A 26,479-nucleotide genomic window follows, 5' to 3' on the forward strand; every position below is an offset into this window, starting at 1 on the left:
TTTTTGCGTCTTGCAGATTTTAGCATACAGAGGCAAAGAGCATGCATAGGTACGGAAAGCGAAGGGACCAAAGAGCGGCAGTGTGTGCTGTTTGACGCCGCATCTGCAGAATTGGTCGTACCAACGGCGATAAATCACTTATTTAAGCTTGACATCAGCGAGTTGTATCTAGGCCCATCATCAATCTTCGATAATAGTTGTAATGACGAGATATCCGGCATAGTGGTGATTTTCTTGTCTAAAAATACGTGCTAATGCTGCCTCACGCGCGCATCTTCAGCCTTCCAAGGTACCTCTGCACGCTAGTAGTCTCAGCGGCAGCACGGGTACCTGGCGGAGACCATCCGGCATCTAGCTGTAAGAGAGCTCACCTGCGGACCTCTGGAGCTCCTTGTCTGTTGCCGTCTCCTTTCTCTCTCTATCCCTTGCAGCTCCGGCTTACCAGACATTCGGTTATGCGTCTTGCCTGTCAACGGCGGCTTATGGCTGTTACAGTGGAGGGAGGCTGAGCACGAGGCGCGCTGAGATGGTCCGAGGCTCCCAAATCCCCACCATTCTGAACCATCCACAGCAGCCTTTCAGTGGGGGACGCAGAGCTCTCAGCGCCTCGAACCTCCTGACCTGGGGCATTTCGCTTCAACATCCTCTTCTTCCCTCATGCCGAACGGGATTCACTCGATGCTTCAGCCTCGACAAGCCGCTCTGCTCTACCCTGCGCCAGTGTGTCTGTTCTCCGAGTCGCGTCCTGCGTTTTGCCGCTTGCCGTCCCTCTGAGCTGTTCGATTGCGGCCCATCATCTTGTCTCACGTGCCAGCCGGTCGCGCCAATTCTTCGGACAGCACGGTGCCTACTATCACATTTTGTTGAGCGCCTCTGCCTCTGCCGCCGTCTCCTCTGCCAACCCCGAAAGAATGTCGCTGGATCTGGAAAAGCACTTGACGTTTGTGAGCACAACTCCAGTCTTTCTCATAATTCTTTCGTTTCCCCACTAACAAATGAGTTTCGCTCTCAGTATGGCGCATACCACCATAACAGCGTCAATGTGGCCATTCATATGATCTGCGTGCCTCTGCTCCTCGTATCAGGATTTGCTTTGGTATGTCCATCAGCCCCCTGTCAACTCAACAATGTCACCTCAATCAGTATCCTTACGCCCCTTTTTTTATTCTCTAGGCCACGTATACGGGTACGCTCATTCACACGCCCAGCTGGTTAACCGTCCCATATCTGGATCTCAATCTTGGCACCATCGGCGCTTTCCTCTATGCATCGCTCTATCTGCTGTTAGAGCCGGTAGCGGGCTTTGTTTTGGCTGCTTTCTGTATCGGTAGCACAGCTTTCGTCAACTCATGGCACCTTCGTGATCCTACTTTGACCTTCCAGGTTGCCCTTGGAGTTCACATCGTTTGCTGGATCGCACAGTTCATTGGCCATGGAGCTTTCGAGGGTCGCGCTCCTGCTTTGGTGGACAACCTCATCCAGGCCATCTTCCTGGCGCCCATGTTTGTCTGGCTAGAGATGCTTTTCAAACTTGGGTACCGACGAGAGCTTCAGGCCCGCGTCGAGAAAGCCGTCGTCAAGGAGATTGCCAAATTCGACGCCGCATCAAAGAATGGCAAGGCCAACTAAACCGGTGCTAGCTGAGAGATATGAGCCCTGGGCCACATATCTTTGCCCTAGCTAGATATTTCGAGGCCCCTCAAATCTTCTAGCAATCATGCTTAACCTGGGCTTTTCCCCCATTTCGTCATCAGTCAATCCACGCCACTTTAACTTTGGATGAGATACAGCCTCTGACGAAAGGCCTCAGGTTCCCAATTCTCACATCACATTAACTCAAACAGACACAATTTAATATTGCAAGCAAGCGCTCTCAATCGCACTTTCATATGAGCCATATCTGCAAAAAGTTTCCCCCCTTTTTTTTTCTATATTGTCGGTATAGTCGAGGCACCCCAAAATTATCAGGAGAAGTGAGCTTTGGCTGCGCTTTATCGGAGATGCAGACAAGGGCATAGTATAATATTGTTTTTCCAACCCGCTTTTCGTATTAGTTAACAGCTGTAAGCTGATGCAGTAGTAGCCTAGAAAAAAATTATTAAAATTATATTACCTCATCTCCCTTTTCCCGCCGAGAACAAAGAGATGTGTAGCCCTGGCTTCAAGCTCATATCTGTTGCTCCTCACCAATGTTAAATTTTCTAGCTGGGCTATTCTATCCTATTTTCTACTGTTTTGCTACAGACAGAGTGCACGTATTGCTTGCTTAGCCAAAATATCCGACCTCTCCCATCTCATGCTTCCTTTGTCTCCCATATGCTTCAACGCATGGTGGTACATTGCTCCATAACTACTAGTATATGAGGTATATGATATACATGAGTAAGTACGCAAGCACTCTCTACACGCACGAGATACAAATCTCAAAATCATCAGAAACTCTTAGACACTATGGTACAGGAACAGCAGCAACTATCTAACTTTGTGCGGGTCCGAATACACCATTTCTACTACAAAATTTCAGCGATAAGTACCATAAATAGTATAAATGCAATTGAAGTTTGCATTGCCGAGCTATGTCAGAAGTCAGACGCGAGATCAAAATAAAGATACTCCAGTAGTACAATTCGAGGCACGCCACCTAAGCGTAGAGCTGCCCTGGTCTATTTATAGATAGCCAAGAAACCAAAGATGAACTCAATTGCTATGGCAGCTACTAGTATAGAGATTTCTATCTCTATATTCCAATTAAATACAGAAGATGATGAAATAGAGACAGAAATAGGTAACAGACATTTTTCGAAGTTGATTAAGTATCGCGGGGGCTAGCCCCAGCAACAAACTACAGTAGTGTTAGATATAGGTCTGCTTTAAGAAGCACATTACGGCAGGCTTGAGATTAGCTTCTTAAAATTTCGGCACTAGAAAGTCATAGATCGATTTATATCTTAGTATCTACGTCTATCTACGTCTTCTCGTACCTGTCTACATCTATTAAAGCTGGTTATGCCCATTTATATCCTTTTACGTCTACTAGCATCCATATACTGCGTCTATTTACCTCGACATATACCTATACGCATATTACTATTTTCAGAAACCAGAGCCTGGTCACACTCTAAAGCAGAGATAAAAGCTTCAGTTTACTCTTTCAACCCTCTATCCTATACACGTAGAAACTCCCAATGCGGCTAAGCAATATTGGAATATCTGTCCAGCCTGTAGCCTACACGTCAAAACCCACCTGTACCGTTTTTATTAAACTAGCGGAGTAGTTCTACTATATACACTCTATTTTAGTGTAAGCTCTCTTCGTATCGGCAGCCTTGCGACTAATAAAACAGCAGTTGCTGGAAGAAAAATTTCGTGGAGGATTTCCGCATGATATCTATAGGTTCCTTTTTGGATAGGATTACTTGCTGATTGGTGCTATTTCTTGCGGGAAATAAAGGGGGGCAGGGTAGCAATTTTTTTCACCTAGTCGTGCTGTAGGGGCAAAGACATATATGTAAGGCGTACATGACGAGAATCCGAGTTTACTCCCTGGGATCTTGAGATTCAATAGAGGTGATTTGACTCCGTATCCGAGCCATCTCTAACGCTTCTACTACTCCGTAGACCCAGTTGCGATACCGGAGCTAGAGGGGAAAGCGTCAAATGGGCAAATAAATGAGAATGGGGGCCGGCGGCAGCTATGATCGGGGCGATGGTCCGTGCAGTCACTGAATCAGTAGTAGTCTCACAGAGCCAGGTTGCATTCGACAGGACGCCAGATGCTCTACTCTGGGTTAGCGAGCCAGGATATCTGAATTGCGAGTCTGCGTGCGGCTTAGAGGAGGGTTTGTGCTGGCCAAAGCCTCCACATCCAGCTAATCGAGATATCGCTCAACTGGCCCGGGGGGATGTGCGGCCTAGGGCTAGAAGGCTTCCAGCCGCAGCCAACGAATGGCCAGTCATGCTAGCTGAGCTGCTAGTTTAGCCCCTGTTGATAGGTGCCCTGCCGTCCAACCTGCTAGTAATAACCACCAACGGAGTTACTAACAAGCCAAAAGCCAATTCGCTGATTGGGCTCGACAGTCTCTCCTGGAGCCTCCCCACAACGTCATTACCCCCTCTTAGTGTGGAAATTTTTCTCTTGCTCAATATTCGAATGGGGCGCGTCAAAAACAATCTTGAATTGGATCTGGTGGTTTATCTCTCACCTAAAAGAAGAAAAACCACATCGATCCTTATCTAATCGGTGACTCGTCCGTGCCTCCAGAATCGGCGACCACCGCTTTTTTTGGTCCCGGTTCTGGAAAGACTGTGCAACCTCTTAAACCCCACTATCTGTAAGTTTTTCTTGCTCTCTTTCCTTTCCTCTTTTCTTTTCTTCTCTCCACCAGTCAGAAGAGTCACCAGTCCAATTGCACCTTGTGCATCACGCATTCAACTCAATTAAACTTACTTCCTCGTATACTTTAGAGTGCCTTGCGCCTCGTTTTTACATCTTTGACTTGCCGTCTCTTAATCCGCCTTTATGAACGGCCGCTCGTCGGAATTCACTTCTCAGGTATGTGGCCTTTTTTGTGTGCTTCTGATATAAACTACCTCATGTGCCCTGTGTATTCAATTGCCGCTTGTCTGATTAAATAGGCAATTGTTCGTCTTCATTTTTCTTTCACAAAATGCTAATATTTATTATTTTACAGGACTATCTTTCTGGTTTGTATTACCATGACTCACCCTCATGATGCACTCTAACAAGCTTCACATAGACCACCTGTGGAGGGCCTTGTCAGCTTGAAACAGCTCCCCCAACAATCGATTATTGCTTCTACTACCTGTGAATAAAACGAATTAAAGGACAGTGCAGCTGTAGCATTGAGCCTCTAACCACAATGCCTGCGACTTTCTCTTCCGCGGCGCTAGCTGCTGCTCGAGCTCCGGTTTTGCTCCGAAACAGCACGCGCCTCCCTCGAACTCTCCCAACTCGCCTCTTCACCACGGCCGCTCTCAGGTCTCAGGCCAGAGCCTCTCTTCAGTCGAACATCCCTAAGCGACTGGGCACAATTTCAGTCTGTCGCTCGTACTCAGCAACGGCTCAGTCTGCCCCCAATCCCAAGGCCTACCTTGATAGCGGGGTCATCAAGCCGAAGCAGAATGTTGATGTCAAGAAGGTCCTTGTCATTGGCAGCGGTGGTCTTGCCATTGGACAGGCTGGTGAATTCGATTACTCCGGTAAGTCTTCTTCCCTTCCCATGGCTACTCTTCATCTTGCGTATTTGCATGCTCTTGTATGAGCCGTGTCTGCGCACGTGACGAATGAAGCAAATGTCAGCAGCTTCAACTGTGCGCGCCGACTAACACATTGAATCATAGGAGCCCAAGCCCTGAAAGCCCTCAAGGAGGCCGGTGTCGCCTCTGTCCTCATTAACCCTAACATTGCTACAATTCAAACCAACCACACTCTTGCCGACGAGGTCTACTATTTGCCCGTCACTCCCGAGTATGTCAGCTATGTTATCGAAAAGGAGAAGCCCGATGGCATTCTCCTTTCCTTCGGTGGCCAGACTGCCCTTAACCTAGGTGTCCAGATGCAGCGACTAGGTCTCTTCGAGAAGTATGGTGTCAAGGTTCTGGGAACCAGTGTGAGGACACTGGAGCTCAGCGAAGATCGAGACCTCTTCGCTAAGGCGCTTGAGGAGATCAACATTCCTATCGCCAAGTCCATTGCCGTTGGCACTGTGGATGAGGCCCTCAGTGCTGCCGACAAGATCGGATACCCCATCATTGTCCGCGCTGCTTACGCTCTCGGTGGTCTTGGTTCAGGTTTCGCCAACAACGAGGAAGAGCTCCGCAACATGGCCGCTCGATCGCTCACTCTTTCTCCCCAGATTTTGGTCGAGAAGTCGCTCAAGGGATGGAAGGAAGTGGAATATGAAGTTGTGCGGGATGCCAACAACAACTGCATCACTGTCTGCAATATGGAGAACTTCGATCCCCTTGGAATCCACACCGGTGACTCTATTGTTGTTGCACCCAGTCAAACTCTCAGTGACGAGGAATATCACATGCTTCGAACCGCTGCCATCAAGATTGTTCGTCATTTGGGTGTTGTGGGAGAGTGTAACGTTCAGTATGCTCTCCAGCCCGATGGCCTTGACTACCGTGTTATCGAAGTCAATGCCCGTCTTTCGCGATCTTCTGCGCTTGCTTCCAAGGCTACTGGATACCCTCTCGCTTACACTGCTGCTAAGATTGGTTTGGGACATAGCCTTCCTGAGCTTCCAAACGCTGTTACCAAGACTACCACTGCCAACTTCGAGCCTTCCCTGGACTATATTGTCACCAAGATTCCTCGATGGGATTTGTCCAAGTTCCAGCACGTGAAGCGCGATATCGGCAGTGCTATGAAGTCGGTTGGTGAAGTCATGGCTATTGGCCGAACCTTTGAAGAGTCTTTCCAGAAGGCTATTCGTCAAGTTGACCCCAAGTTCGTCGGTTTCCAGGGTGACAAGTTTGACGATCTGGACTTCGAGCTCCAAAACCCTACCGATCGCCGATGGCTCGCTGTTGGACAAGCTATGCTTCACGAAAACTACTCTGTTGAGAAGGTTCACGAGTTGACCAAGATTGACAAGTGGTTCCTGTACAAGCTTCAGAACCTTGTGGACTGCACTCGCGAACTTGAAGCTGCCGGCGGCCTTGAAGCTCTGCAGAAGGATCAAATTCTCAAGGCGAAAAAGCTGGGTTTCTCTGATCGACAAATCGCAAATGCCGTTAAGAGCACTGAAGATGAGGTCCGCGCCCGCCGTCGCAGCTTTGACATCCACCCATGGGTGAAGAAAATCGATACCCTCGCTGCCGAATTCCCCGCCGATACCAACTATCTGTACACTACTTACAACGGTTCTTCTCACGATGTTACCTTCGACGACAAGGGAAAGATTATCCTTGGTAGCGGCGTCTACCGTATCGGTAGCTCCGTCGAATTCGACTGGTGTGCTGTTAGCGCTACCCAGGCTCTCCGACAGATGGGCGAGAAGACAGTGATGATCAACTACAACCCTGAGACCATGAGCACTGATTATGATGAGGCTGACAGGCTCTATTTCGAAGAGCTGAGCTATGAGCGTGTCATGGATATCTACGAGCTGGAGAACGCTTCCGGTGTCGTTGTCTCTGTTGGTGGTCAATTGCCACAGAACATCGCTCTTCGCCTTCAGGAAACTGGCGGTGCTAACGTTCTCGGAACTGATCCCAAGGACATTGACAAGGCTGAGGATCGCCAAAAGTTCTCTGAGATTCTCGACAGCATTGGTGTTGATCAACCTGCTTGGAAGGAGCTTACCTCCGTGAAGGAGGCCGAGGAATTTGCCGATCAAGTGGGCTACCCCGTTCTGGTTCGTCCCAGTTACGTCCTGTCTGGAGCTGCCATGACCGTTATCCGCAGCCAGGAGGACCTCAAGGATAAGCTTGAGGCCGCTGCGAATGTTTCACCTGACCACCCCGTTGTTATTACCAAATTTATCGAAGGTGCCGAAGAGATTGATGTCGATGGCGTGGCCTCTCAGGGTAACCTGATTCTTCACGCCGTTAGTGAGCACGTTGAGCAGGCTGGTGTTCACTCTGGCGACGCAACCCTTGTTCTTCCTCCCGTCAACCTTGATTCTACCACCATGGAGCGCCTCAAGGAGATTGCACAGAAGGTTGCCAAGGCCTGGAAGATCACTGGCCCCTTCAACATGCAAATCATCAAGGCTGAAAACCCAGAGGGTGGCGAGCCTCTTCTCAAGGTTATCGAGTGCAATCTCCGCGCTTCTCGATCATTCCCCTTTGTCAGCAAAGTCCTTGGAACCAACTTCATTGATGTCGCCGCCAAAGCACTTGTTGGCAAGAACGTCCCCGAGGCCACTGATCTCATGACTGTTAAGCGTGATTACGTTGCTACCAAGGTGCCTCAATTCTCTTGGACTCGTCTTGCTGGTGCAGACCCCTTCTTGGGCGTTGAAATGTCTTCCACTGGTGAAATGGCCTGCTTCGGAAAGGATCTCGTTGACGCTTACTGGACTTCCCTTCAATCTACCATGAACTTCCGCATGCCTGAGCCAGGTGAAGGTCTGCTGTTCGGTGGTGAGGTTAGCAAGACCTGGTTGACTCAGGTCGTCGACTATCTTGCTCCTCTTGGATACAAGCTGTATGCCGCTGACAGCGCTGTCAAGAACTTCATCGAGACTAGCGCAAAACAAAAGGTCGATGTTGAAGTCATTGAGTTCCCCACTGATGACAAGCGTGCCCTTCGTGAGGTCTTCCAGAAGTATGACATCCGCGGAGTTTTCAACCTGGCCCTCGCCCGTGGCAAGACCACATCAGATGTTGACTATGTCATGCGCCGAAATGCCGTCGACTTTGGCGTGCCCCTATTCATGGAGCCCCAGGTAAGCTTAAACAAATTACCCTTATCAAAAAGTTAATAGCACCTGTACTGACTGTTGAAATAGACTGCTATTCTCTTTGCTCAGTGCATGAGCGAGAAGCTCCCCCGCCCCGAAGGCATCCCCTCAGAGGTCCGAGCTTGGTCTGACTTCATCGGCGGCAAGCCCCTGTAAATTTCTATATCTTTTACACTCTCTCGGCGTTTCTGCATAGGTAGGAGGGCAGAGAAGTGAGCTGGCGTTTATCATTTTGTATACTTGTGACCTATTTCTTTATTTCATAATATCATTTAATGAGCCCTTGGGTCAAAAAATGGGCGCCATCCACAGATATGTAGATGGAAGGGGAGAGGGTCGGATACTGGACGGACGGATAGGAGAAAGGTGTAGGAGGACAAAAACAAACACAGTGATAGGGCGTTTTTTCTAAAATTATATAAAGAATTTTTATTTGAAAACATACTTTGACTTTGTTCTGAAGTGCATGTATAGTAAGGCACTCATGTTTTATAAGTTGTCATACTGGCATATCAATAGGTCATTGGAAATTTAATTTATCAGCATCTGCTAACTTGAGATATCTCGTTTAGCCCGGTTCTTAGTTACCGAGAAATTATACCATTCCAACCCGTTACAACAAGCCATCTCCCAATATTTGCCTTTCCTTCAAATATTCGCAATAAGAGTTTGTATTGACTCTTTTAAATTATGCAGCCTGCTATTTCCCTAAATTATGGCTCTCTATAGCGCTGCCACTTTTTCGTTCAAACGCTGGTTCTCAGCTTCCACTGTTTCAAGACGTATGTTTAATATCATGATAGCGTCTTGTTGCTTCATAATAGCATCTTGTTGCTTCGTAATAGCTTCTTGTTGCATCGCAATAATATCGTTTCGCTTCTCAATCGTGCCTTTTTGCCCCATGATACCATCCCCTAGAGTAGATACTAGATCTTTCAGGTCCCCCAATTGCACTCGTGTCATTTCTGTCGCCTCCGACTGCATATCTAGATATGCTTGGACATGAGCACCCAACTCGCAAATGTCGAGACCAATATCACGAAGAGCGCCAACTCGGGCACCTAATTTCCCAACTTGGGCACGTATCTCGCTCATTTGTGTAGATAACAGCGCTATGCTATTCTCTATATCATAGTCTTAGCTCCAGCTCTGTTGATAACTATTCAGAATCAAAGACAAACCTAGGGTTCTGACTTGAAAGTTGGGATTCGAAGAAAACAACTGCGGCTCGAACGATGAAGAGGGAGATCGCTCTAGATGTTTCTCCGCCATGCTTGCGTTTCATAAGTTTTCAAGCAAACAATAGACGGCAGAGTAGTTTGAAGAAGAAGGTGGGGATGTTAAAGAAAAAGAAAGAAAAGAAAAAGGTAAGAGAGCAGAGAGCAGAGAAGAGCAGAGAAGAGCAGAGAAGACTTTATATTGGTGGTACTTGGAGAGTTTGCCAACTGCAAGCCAGCTGTCTGCTATTTACTTGCCAGTTACCATTAAAAAAGAAAGAAAAAAGAAAAAGAAAAAAAAAAAAAAAACCTTAGTCGGTGAGTAACTTCCGTGTTTGAACAATAAGCTGATTTATAAGAAAGCTCTTTATATATTCCTATGATTTATAGATGGCTGGAGCAACTTATCATCTTGCAATGGCGAACCGATCTAGAATAGCAACAAGTCTGAGGACATATTGTAAACAACACATTTGTAATGATATATTGCATACCTTACCTCATATATTGATACACATATAATATGTTACATAGCACTAGAGTTATAGAAGCTTGTTTATTTTATGGCCATGGTTTGTGTAGAGTAAGAGTTGAACCTGAATAACAAAGCAAACAAACTAGACGATAATAAAAGCATCTACCAGATATTGGTATAACGCAGATTGTGTAACAAGACGCTATAATCTTGTCTACTAGACCCCTACTATAACTGCTTCAAGCTTGTTAGCTGAGCTGATCCGTAGCTCTTGGCCGCGACTGCCCGCTGCCAGCTGCCAGCTGCCATTCCGCCCCACATTTAGCTTCTGGAAAGTCACGTGAAGAGCCTCGGCCTCCACATCGCCGAAGATGCAGCGCATGGCAGTAGCTACTGGAGCTAGGCTTAAGCAAAAACACGAGCAGCAGCTGGTTGCAGCTTATCGATTTTAGTGCCAGCAACAGCCGTTTCTTGAGCTGCCCCTCCCGTTCGTCATTCCATCACCACCATTCCAGTATTGGGAGAGAGAGAAAAAAATAGTACAACTCCCGGTACTTGATTTTCTTTTCCTCTTTATTGGCGACTTCCGCGAGCTGTCTTGCAATTGCCGTCTGATCTTTTCTCGTGTCCGGTGCTTATCGCCTTTCTTTGTTTTGTCGAAGCTTCGCCCATTTCTGTCAAGATGCTGTCATCGGCTGCTCTTACGGCCGCTCGTCGCGTGCTCACCAGCACCGGCGCAGCAGCTCCATTGCGCCAATCCGTCGGCCTTGCAGCTCGCGCACTCGTCCTGCGTCCTGCGGCGCCCTCGTTGCGCCTGATCAGCACCTCAGCGCCTGTGCGCGCGGCCGCAGCGAAGGCGACCAAGTCCAAGTCAACAAAGAGCTCCACCAAGAAGCCGGCCAGCAAAAAGACAGCAAAGCCCAAGGCTAAGAAGCCTGTTAAGAAGAAGGCTATTAAGAAGAAGGCCGCCGTCAAGAAGCCAAAGAAGGCGCCGAAGAAGAAGGTGTTGACGGACGAGCAGAAGGACAGGCTCGAGATCAAGAGGCTGAGACAGATGGCGCTGCTGAAGGGGCCAACTTTGCTTCCGGAGACAGCATGGAACGTGTTCATGGTCGACAACGTCCGTGCTGGGGAAGGCAGTCTCGTGGACAAAGTCAAGGCCCTTGCTACTAGCTTTAAGAACCTGCCCGAGTCCGAGAGAGAAGTAAGCTAGCTCGTCCCTTGCTTTGATTGGTTATGAGACTAACGTTCCTCGTGTTCTCAGCGTATGGCAGCAGTCGGTCACTCTAACAAGATTGCCAATCAAGAGGCAAAGAAGAAATGGATCGAGTCTTTCCCTCCCGAGGCGATCCATGCTGCCAATCTGGCCCGTCGCCGCCTAGCTCGCAAAACAGACAAGTCTAGAACCTACCTCATCCATGACGAGCGCATTCCTCAGCGAACTGGATCTGGCTTCACATTTTTCATCAAGGAGCACTTCAATGACAATGGTGGCTCGCCCAAGGATGCTATGCGCAGCCTCAGCGAACGCTGGAAGGCTTTGAGCAACGACGAGAAGGCCCCTTACCTGAAAAAGGCTGCTGACATTGCGGAGGTATCAGGAGCGCAGCTGAAGGAGCTGCGAGAGAAGGGCGCCAAGTACTGGAAGGAGAAGCTTGCTTCAGCCAAGGTGTAAGCTATCTGGTAGTAGATGCTGATGATATTGTATGTTATAAGCGAGTAGAGGAGCTCCTTTTTTTTTTTTTTTTTTCTTTCTCTTGGGCCATGTCACTTGTCTGTATTTTTTATGGTATATCTATCTTTTGGTTTTGGGCTGGGGATAGGAAATGAGAGGGACAATGGAAGTGCGAAAGCGAAGAAGAATAAAACGCCGGTCGGATTCCTTTAGTACTGTTTTGCTCGATAGTGATATGTCTTCTGTTGCGGATCAATGCAGTGCAATGACCACTTGTGTATTATATGAATGTTAGCTATTGAACGATATTTCTTATACAGGGGGAGAAAAACGGTAGAGTGTGAAGTATTAATAAACATTTCCACTTCCTGAAACGACGCCCATCCAATACGTTCAAAATGAGAGCTCCCCAGCGCCAGCCTCGGAAACCATGCGACGTTTTATATCAACTGATAGGTGTGATGACAACTCCCGCCTCTTGATAAATCATTCCATTGTAACAATTTAGGCCGCCTTACGCATCAAGTAGCAGAATAATAGCCTAACTACTTCTCCGCGGGAGGCACTTCTATAACAACCTCCCCATCGCCATCGATCCACTTCGCACCAGTCACTTTCAAATGCCTGCCGCTCGCAAGATACAGTAGCAGGTAGGTATGCTTGGCGACGTGAGCCCAGCAGTAGAGGCGGATCCAGCAATGCGTCTCGTCGCGACGGCACCATACGCCCCAACCGGCCAGGCCGCTGCGAAGGTAATTGGCCAAGAAGGTCCAGGCTTCGCTGTGGATTTCTTGAGACCAGCTGGCACACTCGACGAGCCAGTAGCCTCGTTCAAAGGGGTCAGTTGGGCGGTTTACTTTAGGGCGGTATCGTGATGATAGATCTCGCGCGAGTTTGTCTAGCTTGTCGGAGACCAAATTGGAGGGCTCAAGGTGTGCGATTCCGGTAGGAGGAGTTGGTGGCCGGATCTCCAAGTCATTCGGGTCTTTAGCTGTGATTGATGAAGACGCTATTGGTTGTTTATTCCCTGATGGGCCGGTATCACTCGCACTTCGATGGAGGTTCGTTGCCACGGCTTCTTCATCTGCAAGTCCCTTGTGGCGTTTTGATGGAGGCGGTGCAGACTCAGCTCTGAATGACGTGGTCGCCTCTGAAGCTGTGTCAATTGCGCTGCTAGAGATATAGATAGTCTCATCAATTACAGTTGCTGAGGGTTCTTCTCGCATCCGTGCCAGAGCACCAGGCACTCGAGGCGTGACGGGAACGATTTTAGCATTGTCTTTGTATCCAAGCGACTGACTTGCAGCTTCGTCCACATCAGGAGGAATCGGAATGGATGACGGGATATTCACTTCATAAGGGTTAACTGGCGAGTCTGAGCGATCCGCTGACAAGGGCCGAGGCTGCGAGGACGGAGGCAAGTTTCTCAGATAGTGCTCTAGGACCCTTGTTGGGGTAGTGTGGCGTATCTCAGCATCTGGTAGGGGATACGAATCATTGATCTGACTTGGAGGAGCTTGCCATGAAGATGCCTCGTCCTGGGTTGCCAACTGGGTTGAGAGAAGCCCTTCATCGTTAACTTCCGGCAGAGATGCATCTGCTGGACTGCACTTCTCCTGTAACGGCGGTGAATAGCGGTTGTCGTACACACTCCGAAAGCTTAGATCTTGGGATTCGGGTACCCATGGCTGCCCTGATGGCACTGTTGCGAAATCTATGGCTATAGGAGCTCCTTCTTCAGCGGCGTGCGGTGCTCTTTCGTGCTGACGCTTCAGTGTAGGAGCTACTGAGATGGGAGTGTGGCGATGAGGCTGAAAAGAAAGATATGACTGTGCGAGTTGCCTGTATACAGCATCGTCTGCGGTCCTGCTTGGCGCAGTGACGTGAACTAAGATCTCGACATCCAGGGTCTGACCCTCCTGTCGGGCTGCCATTGGTTGTCCAGTATTCGTTGCTGAGCTACAAAGTAGGTCATGGCGAAGGAGAAGAAGAAATCATTACTCTCGTTCTAGTTGTTGAAAAGTGTGGAATGGCAGAGGAGCGGGTGTTGTTGGATGATGCGGGCGAAGCACGATGGTGGATCATTTATACATGCTGCAAGTCTGTATCGCATCCAGCAGAGACCCTGGTTGGCCGCGGCGGTAGGTATTGGGAAACAAGCTGCACACTGCCGTCTGTGTATTTACGCAAAGCTTCCGCGTTCTTTTGAGAGGATGGGAGACTGTTGGCCTTGCACCAAGGCTTTGGACAATGATATAGGAGGAGTGAAGATGAAGAGAGAGAGTTGGGCGTAAAGTACAAAGTACCTAGTACTAGTATTAGGCTGCTCCCCTGTCCCGCTAAAGACCGCTGGACTAGCCCATTAGTGGCCGCGCTTCGGTGGTGCTACTGCATACAGCCTTGACACTCCATAATATCGAATTGAATTGACCACTTATCAAGCGGTGTTGGCCGTCCTCCATCTCCCATTCATACCTCCCCGACCTCTTCCCCAATCCGCCCTCTCCTCTGCTCTCTGCACCCGCAACCACTCGCAGCAATGGCCAGCGGAACGAGAGGCGACCTCGGCAACGTGCTCGTCATCGGCGGCAACGGCTTCCTGGGCCACCACATCGTCAACCAGGCGCTGTCCTCGTGGAACTCCAAGTCCGTGGCCTCGATCGATCTGCGATGCACCCACAACGTCAATGAAAAGGCCGCCTACCACGAGTGCGACATCACCGACGTTGCCAAGCTGACCGAGCTGCTGCAGACCATCAAGCCCGACGTCGTCATCCACACGGCGTCGCCCATGGCCAGCGGCGAGGGCAAGACCGCCCATGAGCTGTTCCGCAAGGTCAATGTCGGCGGCACCAAGGCCGTCATCGAGGCTTGCCAGAAGTCTGGCGTCAAGGCCCTTGTGTATACCAGCTCGGCCAGCGTCATCAGCGACAACGAGACCGACCTGCTCAACGCAGACGAGGATTATCCCGTCATCCGAGGCGCCCAGCAGAAGGAGTACTACTCCGAGACCAAGGTGCGCAATCTCCCATCCCAGCATTACGTTGTCCTCGATCCTTGTATGAAACTAACCAGCTGCTTTTCCTTTCTCAGGCCGCTGCCGAAGAGCTCGTCATCAAGACCAATCGCCAAGAGCCCTCCAAGCTCCTCACCACCTCCATTCGCCCCGCAGGCATCTTCGGCGAAGGCGATGCCCAGACTCTCGCCGGCTTCCTCAGAGCCTACAAGAACGGCAAGTCCAACGTCCAGCTCGGCGACAACACAAACATCTTCGACTTCACCTACGTCGGCAACGTCGCCCACGCCCACCTCCTTGCCGCCCGCCTCCTGCTCGCCACCGCCGCCAGCAGCATCATCCCCCTGAGCTACGAGCGCGTTGACGGAGAGGTCTTCTTCATCACCAATGATTCGCCCGTTTACTTCTGGGATTTCGCACGCGCCGTCTGGAGGGCCGCTGGAAATGACAAGGGCACTGAGGGAGTCTGGCAGATTTCACAGGGCTGGAGCATTGTCCTCGGCTCGCTGAGCGAGACCTTCTTTGGCATCATCGGCAAGCCTCCTACTTTCACGAAGCTGAGGGCTGTGATTTCTACCATGACGCGATACTACAATATCAACAAGGCCAAGCGGGTGCTACGGTATGAGCCGCTGTGGACGCTTCAGGAGGGTGTCGATAGGGGCGTTGGATGGTTTTTGGAGCAGGATAAGAAAGATTCCAAAGCGCAGTGATTGATTGGAGCCGGTTTATTTTTTGCAGTTAAAAGGGGGAAATCGTTGACTAGGGGTGATGGAAAAAGAGACGGAAATGTCAATGGGGCATCCGCAATGTATTATATACCCATCGATGTCGTTGATGAGTGTCATGATACAAATGCACATACAGCATGTTGATATAGCCATGTATGTTCATGTAGAAGCATACAAGTAATTATTTAATACGTATCTTTTTTAATAACAGGTATTAATTTTAAGCATTTCTCAATTCGCGTATTAGACTAAGCCCTTGAATATGAATATGAATACGGATTAACTTTCGCTTTTTAAAAGGGGCTGAAAGTTGAACACGTCAGACAAATATCAAGAGCAAAATTAATCAAGTGGGAAAATGAACAAATTCTTTTCGCACAAAATCTTCAACATCATTCCGTCCTCACTATCCATTTCCGTCTCTTTGCTTTTGCAAGAAAAAATTTTTTAAACGAACCGTCTCCCCGTCTGATACAGGGCATCCTTCCGAGTCTGCTCTCTCCCTCTCAAAAGTCCAAAAGAAATATCAATTGAAACAGAACGAAAAGAAAACAAGGTAAATTTCCCCTGAATCTTCTGAAGGAAGATAAATTCCTTCCACGGCCTTCTTTTTCCTTAAACTTCACTCGCCTTCATGAAAAGTCCCAAATGTCAATTCAATCGACCCCATTTCTCTTCATTTCTCTCCTTCTTTTCTGTACTAGCTCTTTCTAGCCTTTGCTTCCTTCTACATGCCAAAGGGCATATCTTTCTCTGTAGACGTATGCGTCATCGAAAAAGAAATGAAGGGCTTACATGCCCTCTTAAAACGCGAAGCGCAGAAAAGGAGAAAGAAAAAAGATGTTAAGGATATTCCAACAAGCAAATAGCGGACAATTCGTCTTTCTGACTTTCTTATTCCGTACAACCACTAAAAAAAAAACACCACAAAGTACTAAGCATTTGCAAAGGGCGGAGGCTCGCTCGCTCGCTCGCACACAGATGCTGTTGCGTTTGCTATAAAACTATTACCAACCACTTCCACTTCCAACATCCAACTTCGCTCATACAAAAACCAACTTTTTTGTTTAGAATGCCAACCAGGACCGTCGATTTTGAAAGGAAAAGGGGGAGAAAAATATTGGGCCAAGAACAAAAAATATCCTCCTTCCTTGCAGTGACTTCTTTCATTTATCCAGCCACCCTGTTAGGACAGGGTAAAAGGTGGATCGTTGCGATACAGCATCTCTATACTTTTAGGTCATAGAAAAGACTCAAGAGGAATATGATAATAGAGGAGTAAAGAAGGGAAAAAAAAAAGAAGAAAATGGAGAACAAGAAAGAGAAAAACAAAAAGAGTAAGACTAACGAAAGATATAGCATCGCCAGGATTGTCGTATCGAACATCAGAGTAAGAAAGTTCGGTCTTAACTGTTTGCAGTGAAGATGGACAAAAGTAATCGACAAACGCCTGGAGAAATGCTACAAAACACTGTTTCCGGGCCACGCTTCCTGTGTAAGGAAACAACACAAAAGAGACATACCATACAGATCTTCCCCAGCTTCTTGCCAAATCAGTAGAAAAGCTCAAACAGTTAACCAGAAAATCAAAACGGTTCGCCAACACCTACCCCGCCGCCTTGGCGGCCCCAGACACCAGAATTCCGCCACTCTCCCCGCTTACTATGCTCAGGGTTCTCCGAACGAGGATCAGGATGATCCATTTGATTAGCATCATAAGGAGAGGGCTGGTCTTCCGGGGGCCTAAACCGTGGCGGGGGTACTGGTGAAGCCGCATTCGGATAGGGTGCAGGGACATTGTCCTGCATTGGTCGCACTGATCTCTCGCTTTGCAAGAGAGAGGGGTCTGTTTCGACTCGCTTGGGTGGCGAGCGAGTCGAGCTCTCCTGTCGGTTGTAGATTTCACTAGGTTCAGCAGGGCCTTGCCCTCTAAGGTCTTGGTATCGTTTCATAATCTCTTTCGTTGAAATCTCGCCGTTATTGCTGAACAGATAGGGGTCATTGAGCAGCGTAAGAATCTCATCTGGAACCTAAAGATAGCTCATTAGCATTGCTGAATAACAGTCGAGAGCAACAATTGCAGATCTTTTGTTTTTTAAACTTACTTGGCACATCTCTTCGATATTGTCAATGAGAATTTCCACCGCGTCAATAACATAGATAGTCTCGCTATCCATGGCAAGTGTTTTAGCAGGGTTCATCAAAATGTTAGGCGCAATAACCGTCGCCAAATTTCTAACGTCCATCTTGGATCCGACTTCTTCGTCCAGTTGATGGAAGGTGCCCGCCCATTTGAGGAACGTAAGCAGGATTTCTAGACAGTCTCGGTGACTCTTGGGAAGGAGGCAGCAAGCCATGTGCAAGCACTGCAGTTTTCGAGCAGGATCTTGGATCTTGGCAACGGTAACCCATAGTTTGTAAAGTTTATGAGTCATGAGAGGATCTGGAAGGTCTCGCAGATACCTCTTCAGTACTGCAGCCAGCTGTATTACTGGCTGTTCCATAAAATTAACGGTGTCACAGCCCTCCGCATTGATCTTATCGACCATGGCTTGTTGTTTTTTGATATTACCGTTCTTGCGGAAAACACCCTCAACAGAAAGGTCCATTTTGCGCATAGACGAAATAATATCATCAACCACCGCGGGGATACGCAGAGTGCCAGGTCCCACGCCATCTGTCGAGTCAGCGCCGTCTCGCTCAATGATAACCTCCAAGGGTACGCCAAAGACGCCCTTCTTCTTAACACCTTTGTTCTTGTCGTTCTTGAACGCCTTGCCGAGATTTTTCCAAAACGTAGCAGGTTTCCTTGATTCGATGAAGCTTAACAGCTCTTCCAATGTGAAATCTTGCTCAACCACGGGATGCATGATCAAGACCGCGAGATGCCTAACATTGAAGTACTCGAGGCCTGATAGCTCAGGGAAGAACTTCCTGCCGACTCGAGACATCATCGGATCGGCCGTCTGGAGATCTTGATCTCTACCAGCCGATTGTGTTCTGGCGTGGCCCAAGCCAAGTCCTTGATCTGCGGCGCCAGACCGCAGGACGTCACTGGGGGGAAGTCGGTCTCGGCGTTGCTGTTGTTCACGAGACTGCTCAACAGCCACAATGCGAGAGATATCGTCCAAAGTAATGGCATCGTTTTGTCCAAACATCTGGTCAGTCGATCCCTGAGTCTTACCCTCTCCTCCAGAAGATGCAGGGCGAGGACCCCGTCCATCAGCATCCATAACACGAGACGTCCGAGCCTGCCTGACACTAGATGACAAATGTCGGTCGAGACGAGTACTGCGAAGTCTTCGAACCTCATTCAGAGTAGTCTCATAAGTTGACTCGCGACGGCGACTTCTGTCACCCCCTTGTCTAGACCTGGCATCTGGGCGTGAAGGATCGCTTCCATCAGCACCAGCTTCGCCAGATGATATGGTGCCATTGCTTCTGAGGATATCCAGCAACCTTGCAAGGGCGACTTTAAGAAGAAAAACGTATTGCTGAAGTTTGGATATGTGAGTAAATGGTGTGAGGCCGTCTGTTTTGCCTCCAATACATGTTGTGCAGTAAATCTTGCGTTCCAGCGAGTTGAAAAAAGCTTCATTCATGACACGTCCAAGCTCCCGCTGGCAGCGGGAACAGTTGACACAGCTAATGTGCCACCGCATATCGCCGTTTCGAGCACACTCGTCTTCTACCGATCTTCCACACTGGGCGCAATGATCTGAGTCTTTAGCTGAAAGGCGCTTGCCTCCCATGGTCACTTGTAGAAGGCCCTCATCACCCTTGTAGCTCTCAAAATCGTTCAGATCGTCTAAGAATTGATGAAGGCCATCGCTAGAAGTCGCTTCTCGCTCTAGACGCAATGCTCCCTGAAGGCATATGCGGATGAGTAGCTTGAGATAATGGGCTAAGCCAGTGACGAGGGATAGAAGCTCCTGAGTAACACCAAGCTGTCGAGAGCCATTATCTTGTGTTTTTGAAAGCAAAGAAAAGAAAGACACGATTTTCTTGCAGAGAAGCTTAGCCTCGCGGCCATAAGACATGCCTATGAAAAAGAGTCAGATAAGCATCAAGCCATCCTTTTAAGTTTCATATTTCACGACTCAAAGTCCTTCTTTTCACTTTCTCATTTCAGACTTACCTTTCTCATTTTGCTTTGCGACAGCGCCGTCTAGTCTGTCCGCGGACTGAAAGAGAATTTCGACGTGCCAGATGAAGCGTTTGGCTACCAGCACACCGTCGATATACGAGGCGTTGCTAACGTGGAGCAGCATATCGGATATACACGCTGCAGATGACTCTTCGAAGGTTGATAATACGCTCCATATCCTGAAAACCTTATCCTCCATGCGTTCCTCGTCTTCCCGAATACGATCTCTGTCGACATCGCTAACCTCGCCTTCTTGGATCTGCGGCGCCTCAGTTGGCTGAGCTAAACGCACATTCCAGAACTTGTGTATCATATAGCACTCAGGATGCCAGTGCTGGTTCTGCCCATTGCGGAAAATCTCCACAAACTGCTTGAGGATGGCCGTCTGGCAGCCATTGCACCGCTGCGCGAACTGAGTGGAGTAGTGGTAGTGGCAGTAGACGTTCCCGTCGTGCTCGTAGTAGCTATCTTGGGCGCCAAAGACGGTCGCACAGAGTGAGCAAGTAAAATGATCAACGTGATACTTGTGTTCGAGCGCGGTTATGTATGACCCGCGAAGCGCCCCACCACATTTGTGGCAAAGGAGGCCAAGCCGTCGAAAGTAATCAGTCTCGCAAAGGGGGTATTGTTCTCCATTTTCATCTTCTGCGGGAAAGAATTTAGATGCCACGATGTCACCACAATCCTATCAAGCGAAGTTAGTACATCTCGCGATACAGACGTGGTAAAGTGGGGGGGGAAGAGAAAGGGGATGAAAGAGAGGGGGCGCTGCATTACTCGGCACTTGAAGCAATCCAGATGAAATGTTCCGTCCAAAGCTCGGACGAACTGTCCGGTCAATTGCAAGCCACACTTCTTGCAAACTCTCGTCTGAGCACTGGTAGATCGTCCGTTTCGCGGTCGTGGTCGGTTTGCATCGCTGCCGTTTGTAGGATCCTCTGCCCATCCTGAGGGTGGTAGGGGGCTGTTAGGGCCTGCTACTGTCGGGATAGGTGCTTGCGGAGCACCATTTTGCCAGCTTCCATCTGCATGACGCGAGTCTGATCTGACATACTCATTCGTATTGTCGTTGGGGCCACCTTCGGGGGCAACAACCACAGGCGGTCCGTTGCTGTGGTCGGTTGCCATGGCACAGAATACGGTGTGCTTCCTCCCAAACGCGTGATCCTCTTCTCAATCCCGGGGACTAGAAAAACGGTTCTGCCCTGATTCAACGCCAGGTGTCTAGCAGTCGTCGGCGAGGGGTAGCGGCAACGGCCGGCATCAGCTGGGGTAGTTGTGGTAGATGGTATCGATCTCAATTGGAAGCAACGCCACGCCTGTAAACAAAGCGATGCGCGACAGCGTGCCTGAAGCGTCTCACAGCTCAAAGCAAATTGCGGCTGGCAATCGCGTGACTGTCCAGCAACGACAGGTCGGTCTCGTTTAGGACAGATGGTCGGACTGAAAGTAGAAGAGCTGGTAGAGGATCGTGGAGTGCTGAGATGGGAGAGTTAGATCCGCGTAGCATGCGGGTCGTCAACATGCACTATATGGAAATGGCGGGGGGAACGACGCCAGCGCCAGCACAGGACGGAGGAGGGGGTTCAAGGGGAGAGGAAAGGTCAGCTTCTGTAAGAGGCAGAAACAGCCCGTGATGGTAACAAAACAGAGAGAGTCAACCGTAGATTCTCACAGTGGAGGAGAGCTGGACTGGCGCACTTTGTTGGACTCACGGGACTGGGGGGCGGTCGAGGGTGGTGGGCGGCTGCTGACAGCGCGTGGAGTCGCTGTGGTTTCTGAGGGGCGGCTAGTTTGGGTGTAATTTCCAGGTCGCCTGGTCGCTGATGGGCGCTGGCGCTGCAGTTGGCTTGGGCGCGGGCCGCTAATTGTTTGGGGTGCTCTGGCGCTCCGTGTGGTACCACAGTACCTGGCTTGGGCGTTGCAGAGAGCTGAGGGGGCGCGCCAAAGGGGACCAGGTCGGTGCGTACCCTTTACCTTGAGCCGCAGGACTCTTCCCGCGCAATCAAGCAGCACGGCAAGGCATGATGACGCGGGTTTCTATCACGGGTACGAAGCATGTACAGGCATGTGCTGTTAAGGTACGAGTGCGGCAGGCGCTTCAGCAGTGCTGCTTTAATTCTGCAGTGGTACATCTCTCTCCCCCTCCTCAAACGAGGCGCACTTCGTCTCAGTTTGCTCAACTGCGCCACATCTGGGAGCATCCAGCTCCCCATGTCTAGGACCTGCAGTAGGCACTGGATCTCTCCCCGGCACTGGCATCCCAGATGGCAGGCGGATGAGTAAGGTAAGCAGGCCGAATCACACGATCAGCTTGCCTATGTTTGGTCGCATTCTTCGTATACCGAGTATCGTATCAGCCCTCTTAGCGAAGGGCGAGATATGGAGCAGCTGGAGCTACTATGCGTAAGGCTGAATTAGCTTTTATGGGTAGCTGTACAGATACACCTATTTACGAGGAAAGGGGAGGTGCATCGTAAGTAGAGAGCATCCTCTTACTAACGTCCCACAGACTCTTCATACATCTCATATCCATGTTCCTTAAAATGTCGAAGAGAAACAAGATGCAAAGCTGTGGAAAGCTTAGTCCCCTTTGTGAAATTTGGCAACGCCGCGTGCGCCACATGGGGGCATTCCTTCCGTACCTGCAATACGCCGTGGCTGCTATTTTTACTTCTGTATCTGTCAGTGTTTAGCCGACACCAATCGGTAGACCTAAGATGTAAACTAGATGCCTAGTAGCAAAGTCTACTCACCAATTGAACATTCTGGAATACTTCTCCTATGTTGCTTTGAACTTACTACCTAGGTACTAGGTAGGATATACATACCCGACTGAAAGGCGATGCTCCATAAAAACCCATAATGGCCCTGAATGACGTCTCTTCCTTATAACAGAGTCACCAAGTCGGTTTTATTTCCTTGCCGTTTGATAAGTCCTGAAACTCTATCTAGAAATAGCATGCCTACGAAAAGCCAACACAGCACTCAGCGGTAGCCTGTACGAAGCACAAAGCGCCGTCAACGGCCAGAGCTGTTTCAAAGCCGTTAGAAAGCCCCCTCGAGTTGCCAGTTAGATTTTGATATTCATTACGATTACGGAGCAGAATATAGCCGAGATCAGCCCGGTCGAGATAGGCAACCCGGCCCGGGCCACCAGCCCTGGCTCTACTGGGCATAAGGTGGTAAGCATAAAAAACTCTCTCGTTTTTATTACGTCCTACGGAGCGTGGTCCGCCCTACAGTGCTGCAGAGCAGAGCGCAAAGTAGCCCGACGAGCGCTTTACAACCAAGACGACAGCCGATCAGCACGCCATGCGCCGGGTTAGCGAGAATTGACAGACGGCTTAGGGGCTTAAGCTCAGCTACTTTTATGGTTTCCGTGGCGGCTTCGTTCCCTCAACAAACCGAGATGTATCCATTCTCAGCACGGCGGCTGTCCCCGTATTCAGCTCCCGTCGCCAGCATTTCTCCGTATCGCCAGGAACCATCTGCATAGTGCACAGCTCCTTAATTGCCAGGTCGGGGCCCTGTGGCTGGAGAGCTTCGTCCCATCTTTTCTGGGAGCCAGCGGCAACAGCACTAGCCCCAATGCGTCCAGCTCTTATAAACCGCCAGTGACCTCCTGGACCACAATGGCCATGCTCAGAAGGTACTGGGCATGTAGTAGTACTAATATATCATCAGGCATATTCATCGGCACCCGCACGACACTGCAGCGTTTGATGCGCAACCTTGCGCGCTTATTACGCTTAAAGAGGTTGTTTAGCTGGCGGTATATTACTCCTTGCGTGCCCCCTGTCCATCTATGACGTCCTTCGCAGCCATAGAATCGGTACATCTAACGCCACTGAATGCCCAAAATGTTTGGTGCTATGTAAGGATCCTGAGGCTCAATAACAGAGAGTAATACCGCATGGCCACATACTTTTTATCACAGCAGCCTTCATTCTTTTACGGGAACAAGTTTCAACCTCAGCTACGGGGTCACAAGGGACTTTTCCTGTTAGGGGCAACGTGCTGAAGGCTTAAGTGCTGAATTTGTCTAGATAGGTGCTACTAGCTACTCAACTACAGCTTCCGCGGCGCCGTTGCTCCGCTATGGCGATTTGAGTACCCGCTCTCGTGCTTGGTTGGCCCAACCCATTATCGCCACTGCAACTTTTGTTGAAGAGCTTGTATTTTGTGAGATTAGGAAAACACACGAGTCTGCAAATGACAGAATGCATTCGTTTCAGAGCCAATATTACCAATACAATGCCAGAAGCCCCTTATAATTAGCAATAACACGCCATAGTGTCAATTGAATTACCCGTTGCTATCGCCTGAGGTAATGTCACGTCCCCAACTCCGTATTCGCCTTTTCCCACTTCCACGGGCTTGTCACAATCCATGGCATCTCAGCCACTGCTAGTCCAATTTTTCTTGGTTTTGATTACTTTTAGACCATCTTCTTCAGCCTCTTCTCAATCTTCTCCCGACCCTCCAGGGTCCGCCACACCTCGTGAGGTGCATCGTCCACAATATCCCAGTGCTGCAGCTTGTCAGTCAGCCTCGTCAGGTCCCGCTGCTTGGCTGACCACTCATCGCTCGCTTTGACCCTGCGCCCTGAGCTAATCACAACCAGCGGCGTGTCCCTTTCCTGAATCTGCCTGCTGCTGTCGACGTCACGCTTGGTAAAAGAGTTGAGCACCAAGCTCTCCTGCAGCTTAGCGAAAATGAATTTTCCCGTCTGATATGCAGATCGGCCATAGATCCGGTCACGGCTGGTGCGTCCTTTGAATATTGCGCCCGGAATCCGGTCCAGCCCAAGCGGCGAGATGGCGCCTCTCAACCAGAGCCAGAAGCCTCGGCCGGGCGCTGCACCGGGGCCCAGCAGATCCTCGTGCAGGGGGTCGATCAGCAGCAAACCCCGAACATCGTGACTATGGCGAGCTGAAAAGACTCGCGAGTACAAGGAACCGATTCCCGCGCTAGCAAGAACAAAGGGCCCGGTCTCTTCTGCTTTGGCCAGCGCCTCGCTCAAGGCGTCCACGACGAAGCCGGCGGACGACGGTGATGGGGCGGTATCAGACCAAGCCAGTCCCGGACGGTCTGCGAAGCAATAGCGAGGGATAGACCCGTTCTTGACCGCATTGTCTGCAAAGTCCCATAGGCCATGCTCGACTGGCCACTCACCTCCCTCGAACAAGACTGTTGTGACCGGTTTGCCATTCTCGTCCGTCTTGTTCCCATGGCAATACAGATGGATGCGATACTTGTTGCTGTCAACCCAATATAGCTTCCCTGGAGGAGCCACCTTTGCATCCAGGGCTCGGAGGATGATGGCAAGGGTTATCAGAACAACGGCCACGACCATCACCGAGTAGCCAATGCTGGAAAGGAGAACCTCGAGCCACTCCGTAAGGCTTTTTCTCGATTCCGCTCGCCCAGTCAGCCTTTCCTCCTCCTCTGCCTTGCCCCATTGGACAGTTCTGTCGGTTACTATGGCCCAGATACTCATCAAGAGAGCCCATATAACACTGACAATTCCGACCCACCCTTCCTCATACCTTGTTCTCTGAACAGAGGCGAGGAGGATCGTATCGAGCGCAAGGAAAGCCTAGCACGGATCGCCTTGTTTAGCGGCCATTGAGTGATGATGCTATAACAGTTTATAGGACTTACGGCAATCACGATTGCGAGTATTCTCACTGATTTTGACGGTACCCCAAAGAATAATAGTGTGAAAAACATGTTGGACAACGTCAAGCTCGTATAGCCAAAGGCGAAGAAGCCGCTTCCCTTGGTATGGAACCCAGGAGGCGTGGCGAAGGCAGACACGAGCAGGATAACCCACCATAGGAATGTCAGCGCGGTGAAGAAGAGAGTAACGTAGCGGAGGAAACGGATGCTGAATAGGTTATAGGGCGACACTGCAGGATCGTCCGGCGAGAGGAAGTCTCTATTCGAGTTGACTCGGTTGGGCAACAGTCGGGTGTACTCGTCTGGAGGCCTTTCGCCTTCTTCTTCGGGGCTGTCCCGAAGCTCTGGCCGGACATCTTGCTCGCTTTCGTCCCCCTTGGAGCTGAACAGCGGCATCGTGGGTGATTTCTATCGTATTGTATGCTGAGATACAGAGGGTTCCCGAAACCAGCAGCTAACCCCGTAAACGTATCCTGGAGTATTTGGAAATTGTCCGCCTCAGTTGATGAAAGAAAGGAAATTGAAAAAGACAGAATTAAAATATGGACAAGCGAGAAGCTCAATTTGCCCCCCCTCCACTAGTTCATGGGCTCTTCAATTCGCACCCATTTTGTTGGTACCGCCGTCAAAGAAATGTCATGCTAGAAAATGTATACGTCATTTCACCTACACCCTGCTCCCCGATCCACCAATCGCCGTCCACCAAACAAGCGTATTAGACTTTCGCCTCACCCTCCTCGATCTGCTCTTTTGCTCCGGAATTTCTAATTCGGGTTCTTTTCATGCCTTTCTTTTTCGTTTTGGGGGGCTTGTTAGCTTATAGATATCGCTCGAGTGGATAAAGTGCTGGAAGTGGTGGCTCATGTGATGCGTTGCTTTGTCTTATGTTGCGAGCCTCTTGTAGCTCTTGGTGTCGCTGCCACTTTTGAAGATGTCTTGGCTATTCTATATATGACGTGTCAATTCGAGAAAATTGCATGTGAGCGAATGAAGAAATATATCCGTATGACAAAGCTTGGTGAGGGTTATCATAGACCTAGAACGACTTTTGAGGCATGCTCGCGATGCTATTCAATGGGTACTCTTTATCTACTGCTA

General features: G+C 49.6%; 8 protein-coding genes across 8 annotated transcripts; 4 read left to right on the forward strand and 4 right to left on the reverse strand.

Moving 5' to 3' along the window:
- The first annotated feature begins 546 nt into the window (after positions 1–546).
- Positions 547–2,114, forward strand: TrAFT101_007160 (uncharacterized protein). The gene is made up of 3 exons (XM_024902112.2): positions 547–944; positions 1,013–1,096; positions 1,174–2,114. The coding sequence occupies exons 1-3, from the start codon at positions 912–914 to the stop codon at positions 1,627–1,629; spliced, it is 573 nt and encodes a 190-aa protein (XP_024756662.1). The 5' UTR covers positions 547–911; the 3' UTR covers positions 1,630–2,114.
- Positions 2,115–4,336: 2,222 nt separating this feature from the next.
- ARG4 (argininosuccinate lyase) lies at positions 4,337–8,875 on the forward strand. Its single transcript, XM_024901098.2, has 5 exons — positions 4,337–4,552; positions 4,692–4,704; positions 4,758–5,220; positions 5,362–8,420; positions 8,484–8,875. Exons 3-5 carry the CDS (start codon positions 4,881–4,883, stop codon positions 8,589–8,591), a joined length of 3,507 nt encoding a protein of 1,168 aa, XP_024756661.1. The 5' UTR covers positions 4,337–4,552; positions 4,692–4,704; positions 4,758–4,880; the 3' UTR covers positions 8,592–8,875.
- Positions 8,876–9,158: 283 nt separating this feature from the next.
- TrAFT101_007162 (uncharacterized protein) lies at positions 9,159–10,125 on the reverse strand (the record flags this gene model as incomplete). The annotated part of the gene is made up of 3 exons (XM_024904461.2): positions 9,159–9,559; positions 9,617–9,708; positions 10,079–10,125. The coding sequence occupies 3 exons, from the start codon at positions 10,123–10,125 to the stop codon at positions 9,159–9,161; spliced, it is 540 nt and encodes a 179-aa protein (XP_024756660.2).
- Positions 10,126–10,552: 427 nt separating this feature from the next.
- Positions 10,553–12,483, forward strand: TrAFT101_007163 (uncharacterized protein). Its single transcript, XM_024901090.2, has 2 exons — positions 10,553–11,331; positions 11,392–12,483. Exons 1-2 carry the CDS (start codon positions 10,810–10,812, stop codon positions 11,800–11,802), a joined length of 933 nt encoding a protein of 310 aa, XP_024756659.1. The 5' UTR covers positions 10,553–10,809; the 3' UTR covers positions 11,803–12,483.
- TrAFT101_007164 (uncharacterized protein) lies at positions 11,748–14,065 on the reverse strand. The gene has a single exon (XM_024908859.2). The coding sequence runs from the start codon at positions 13,734–13,736 to the stop codon at positions 12,348–12,350; it is 1,389 nt and encodes a 462-aa protein (XP_024756658.1). The 5' UTR covers positions 13,737–14,065; the 3' UTR covers positions 11,748–12,347.
- Positions 14,066–14,215: 150 nt separating this feature from the next.
- Positions 14,216–15,762, forward strand: TrAFT101_007165 (uncharacterized protein). The gene is made up of 2 exons (XM_024911079.2): positions 14,216–14,818; positions 14,896–15,762. Exons 1-2 carry the CDS (start codon positions 14,342–14,344, stop codon positions 15,529–15,531), a joined length of 1,113 nt encoding a protein of 370 aa, XP_024756657.1. The 5' UTR covers positions 14,216–14,341; the 3' UTR covers positions 15,532–15,762.
- Positions 15,757–21,563, reverse strand: TrAFT101_007166 (uncharacterized protein). The gene is made up of 4 exons (XM_024901073.2): positions 20,474–21,563; positions 19,688–20,381; positions 17,655–19,591; positions 15,757–17,579 (listed from the first exon to the last, which is right to left on the reverse strand). Exons 1-4 carry the CDS (start codon positions 20,822–20,824, stop codon positions 17,136–17,138), a joined length of 3,426 nt encoding a protein of 1,141 aa, XP_024756655.1. The 5' UTR covers positions 20,825–21,563; the 3' UTR covers positions 15,757–17,135.
- A 2,126-nt stretch (positions 21,564–23,689) lies between these two features.
- TrAFT101_007167 (uncharacterized protein) lies at positions 23,690–25,976 on the reverse strand. Its single transcript, XM_024904460.2, has 2 exons — positions 25,364–25,976; positions 23,690–25,298 (listed from the first exon to the last, which is right to left on the reverse strand). Exons 1-2 carry the CDS (start codon positions 25,775–25,777, stop codon positions 24,138–24,140), a joined length of 1,575 nt encoding a protein of 524 aa, XP_024756653.1. The 5' UTR covers positions 25,778–25,976; the 3' UTR covers positions 23,690–24,137.
- Positions 25,977–26,479: the final 503 nt, after the last annotated feature.

Source organism: Trichoderma asperellum, chromosome 4, assembly GCF_020647865.1.
Source record: "Trichoderma asperellum chromosome 4, complete sequence".
NCBI classification, from domain to species: domain Eukaryota; kingdom Fungi; phylum Ascomycota; class Sordariomycetes; order Hypocreales; family Hypocreaceae; genus Trichoderma; species Trichoderma asperellum.

Excerpts from the sequence above, each read along its gene's own strand:
- TrAFT101_007160 (XM_024902112.2), top strand. The coding sequence starts at position 912 with ATGTCGCTGGATCTGGAAAAGCACTTGACGTTT. Across the intron at positions 945-1,012 it reads TGGAAAAGCACTTGACGTTT|TATGGCGCATACCACCATAA; the intron begins GTGAGCACAACT and ends TTTCGCTCTCAG. Across the intron at positions 1,097-1,173 it reads TCGTATCAGGATTTGCTTTG|GCCACGTATACGGGTACGCT; the intron begins GTATGTCCATCA and ends TTTATTCTCTAG.
- ARG4 (XM_024901098.2), top strand. The coding sequence starts at position 4,881 with ATGCCTGCGACTTTCTCTTCCGCGGCGCTAGCTGCTGCTCGAGCTCCG. Across the intron at positions 5,221-5,361 it reads TGGTGAATTCGATTACTCCG|GAGCCCAAGCCCTGAAAGCC; the intron begins GTAAGTCTTCTT and ends ATTGAATCATAG. Across the intron at positions 8,421-8,483 it reads CCCTATTCATGGAGCCCCAG|ACTGCTATTCTCTTTGCTCA; the intron begins GTAAGCTTAAAC and ends CTGTTGAAATAG.
- TrAFT101_007163 (XM_024901090.2), top strand. The coding sequence starts at position 10,810 with ATGCTGTCATCGGCTGCTCTTACGGCCGCTCGTCGCGTGCTCACCAGC. Across the intron at positions 11,332-11,391 it reads TGCCCGAGTCCGAGAGAGAA|CGTATGGCAGCAGTCGGTCA; the intron begins GTAAGCTAGCTC and ends TCGTGTTCTCAG.
- TrAFT101_007164 (XM_024908859.2), bottom strand. The coding sequence starts at position 13,736 with ATGGCAGCCCGACAGGAGGGTCAGACCCTGGATGTCGAGATCTTAGTT.
- TrAFT101_007165 (XM_024911079.2), top strand. The coding sequence starts at position 14,342 with ATGGCCAGCGGAACGAGAGGCGACCTCGGCAACGTGCTCGTCATCGGC. Across the intron at positions 14,819-14,895 it reads AGTACTACTCCGAGACCAAG|GCCGCTGCCGAAGAGCTCGT; the intron begins GTGCGCAATCTC and ends TTCCTTTCTCAG.
- TrAFT101_007166 (XM_024901073.2), bottom strand. The coding sequence starts at position 20,824 with ATGGCAACCGACCACAGCAACGGACCGCCTGTGGTTGTTGCCCCCGAA. Across the intron at positions 19,592-19,687 it reads CGCAAAGCAAAATGAGAAAG|GCATGTCTTATGGCCGCGAG; the intron begins GTAAGTCTGAAA and ends TCTTTTTCATAG. Across the intron at positions 17,580-17,654 it reads ATATCGAAGAGATGTGCCAA|GTTCCAGATGAGATTCTTAC; the intron begins GTAAGTTTAAAA and ends AGCTATCTTTAG.
- TrAFT101_007167 (XM_024904460.2), bottom strand. The coding sequence starts at position 25,777 with ATGCCGCTGTTCAGCTCCAAGGGGGACGAAAGCGAGCAAGATGTCCGG. Across the intron at positions 25,299-25,363 it reads TACTCGCAATCGTGATTGCC|GCTTTCCTTGCGCTCGATAC; the intron begins GTAAGTCCTATA and ends GATCCGTGCTAG.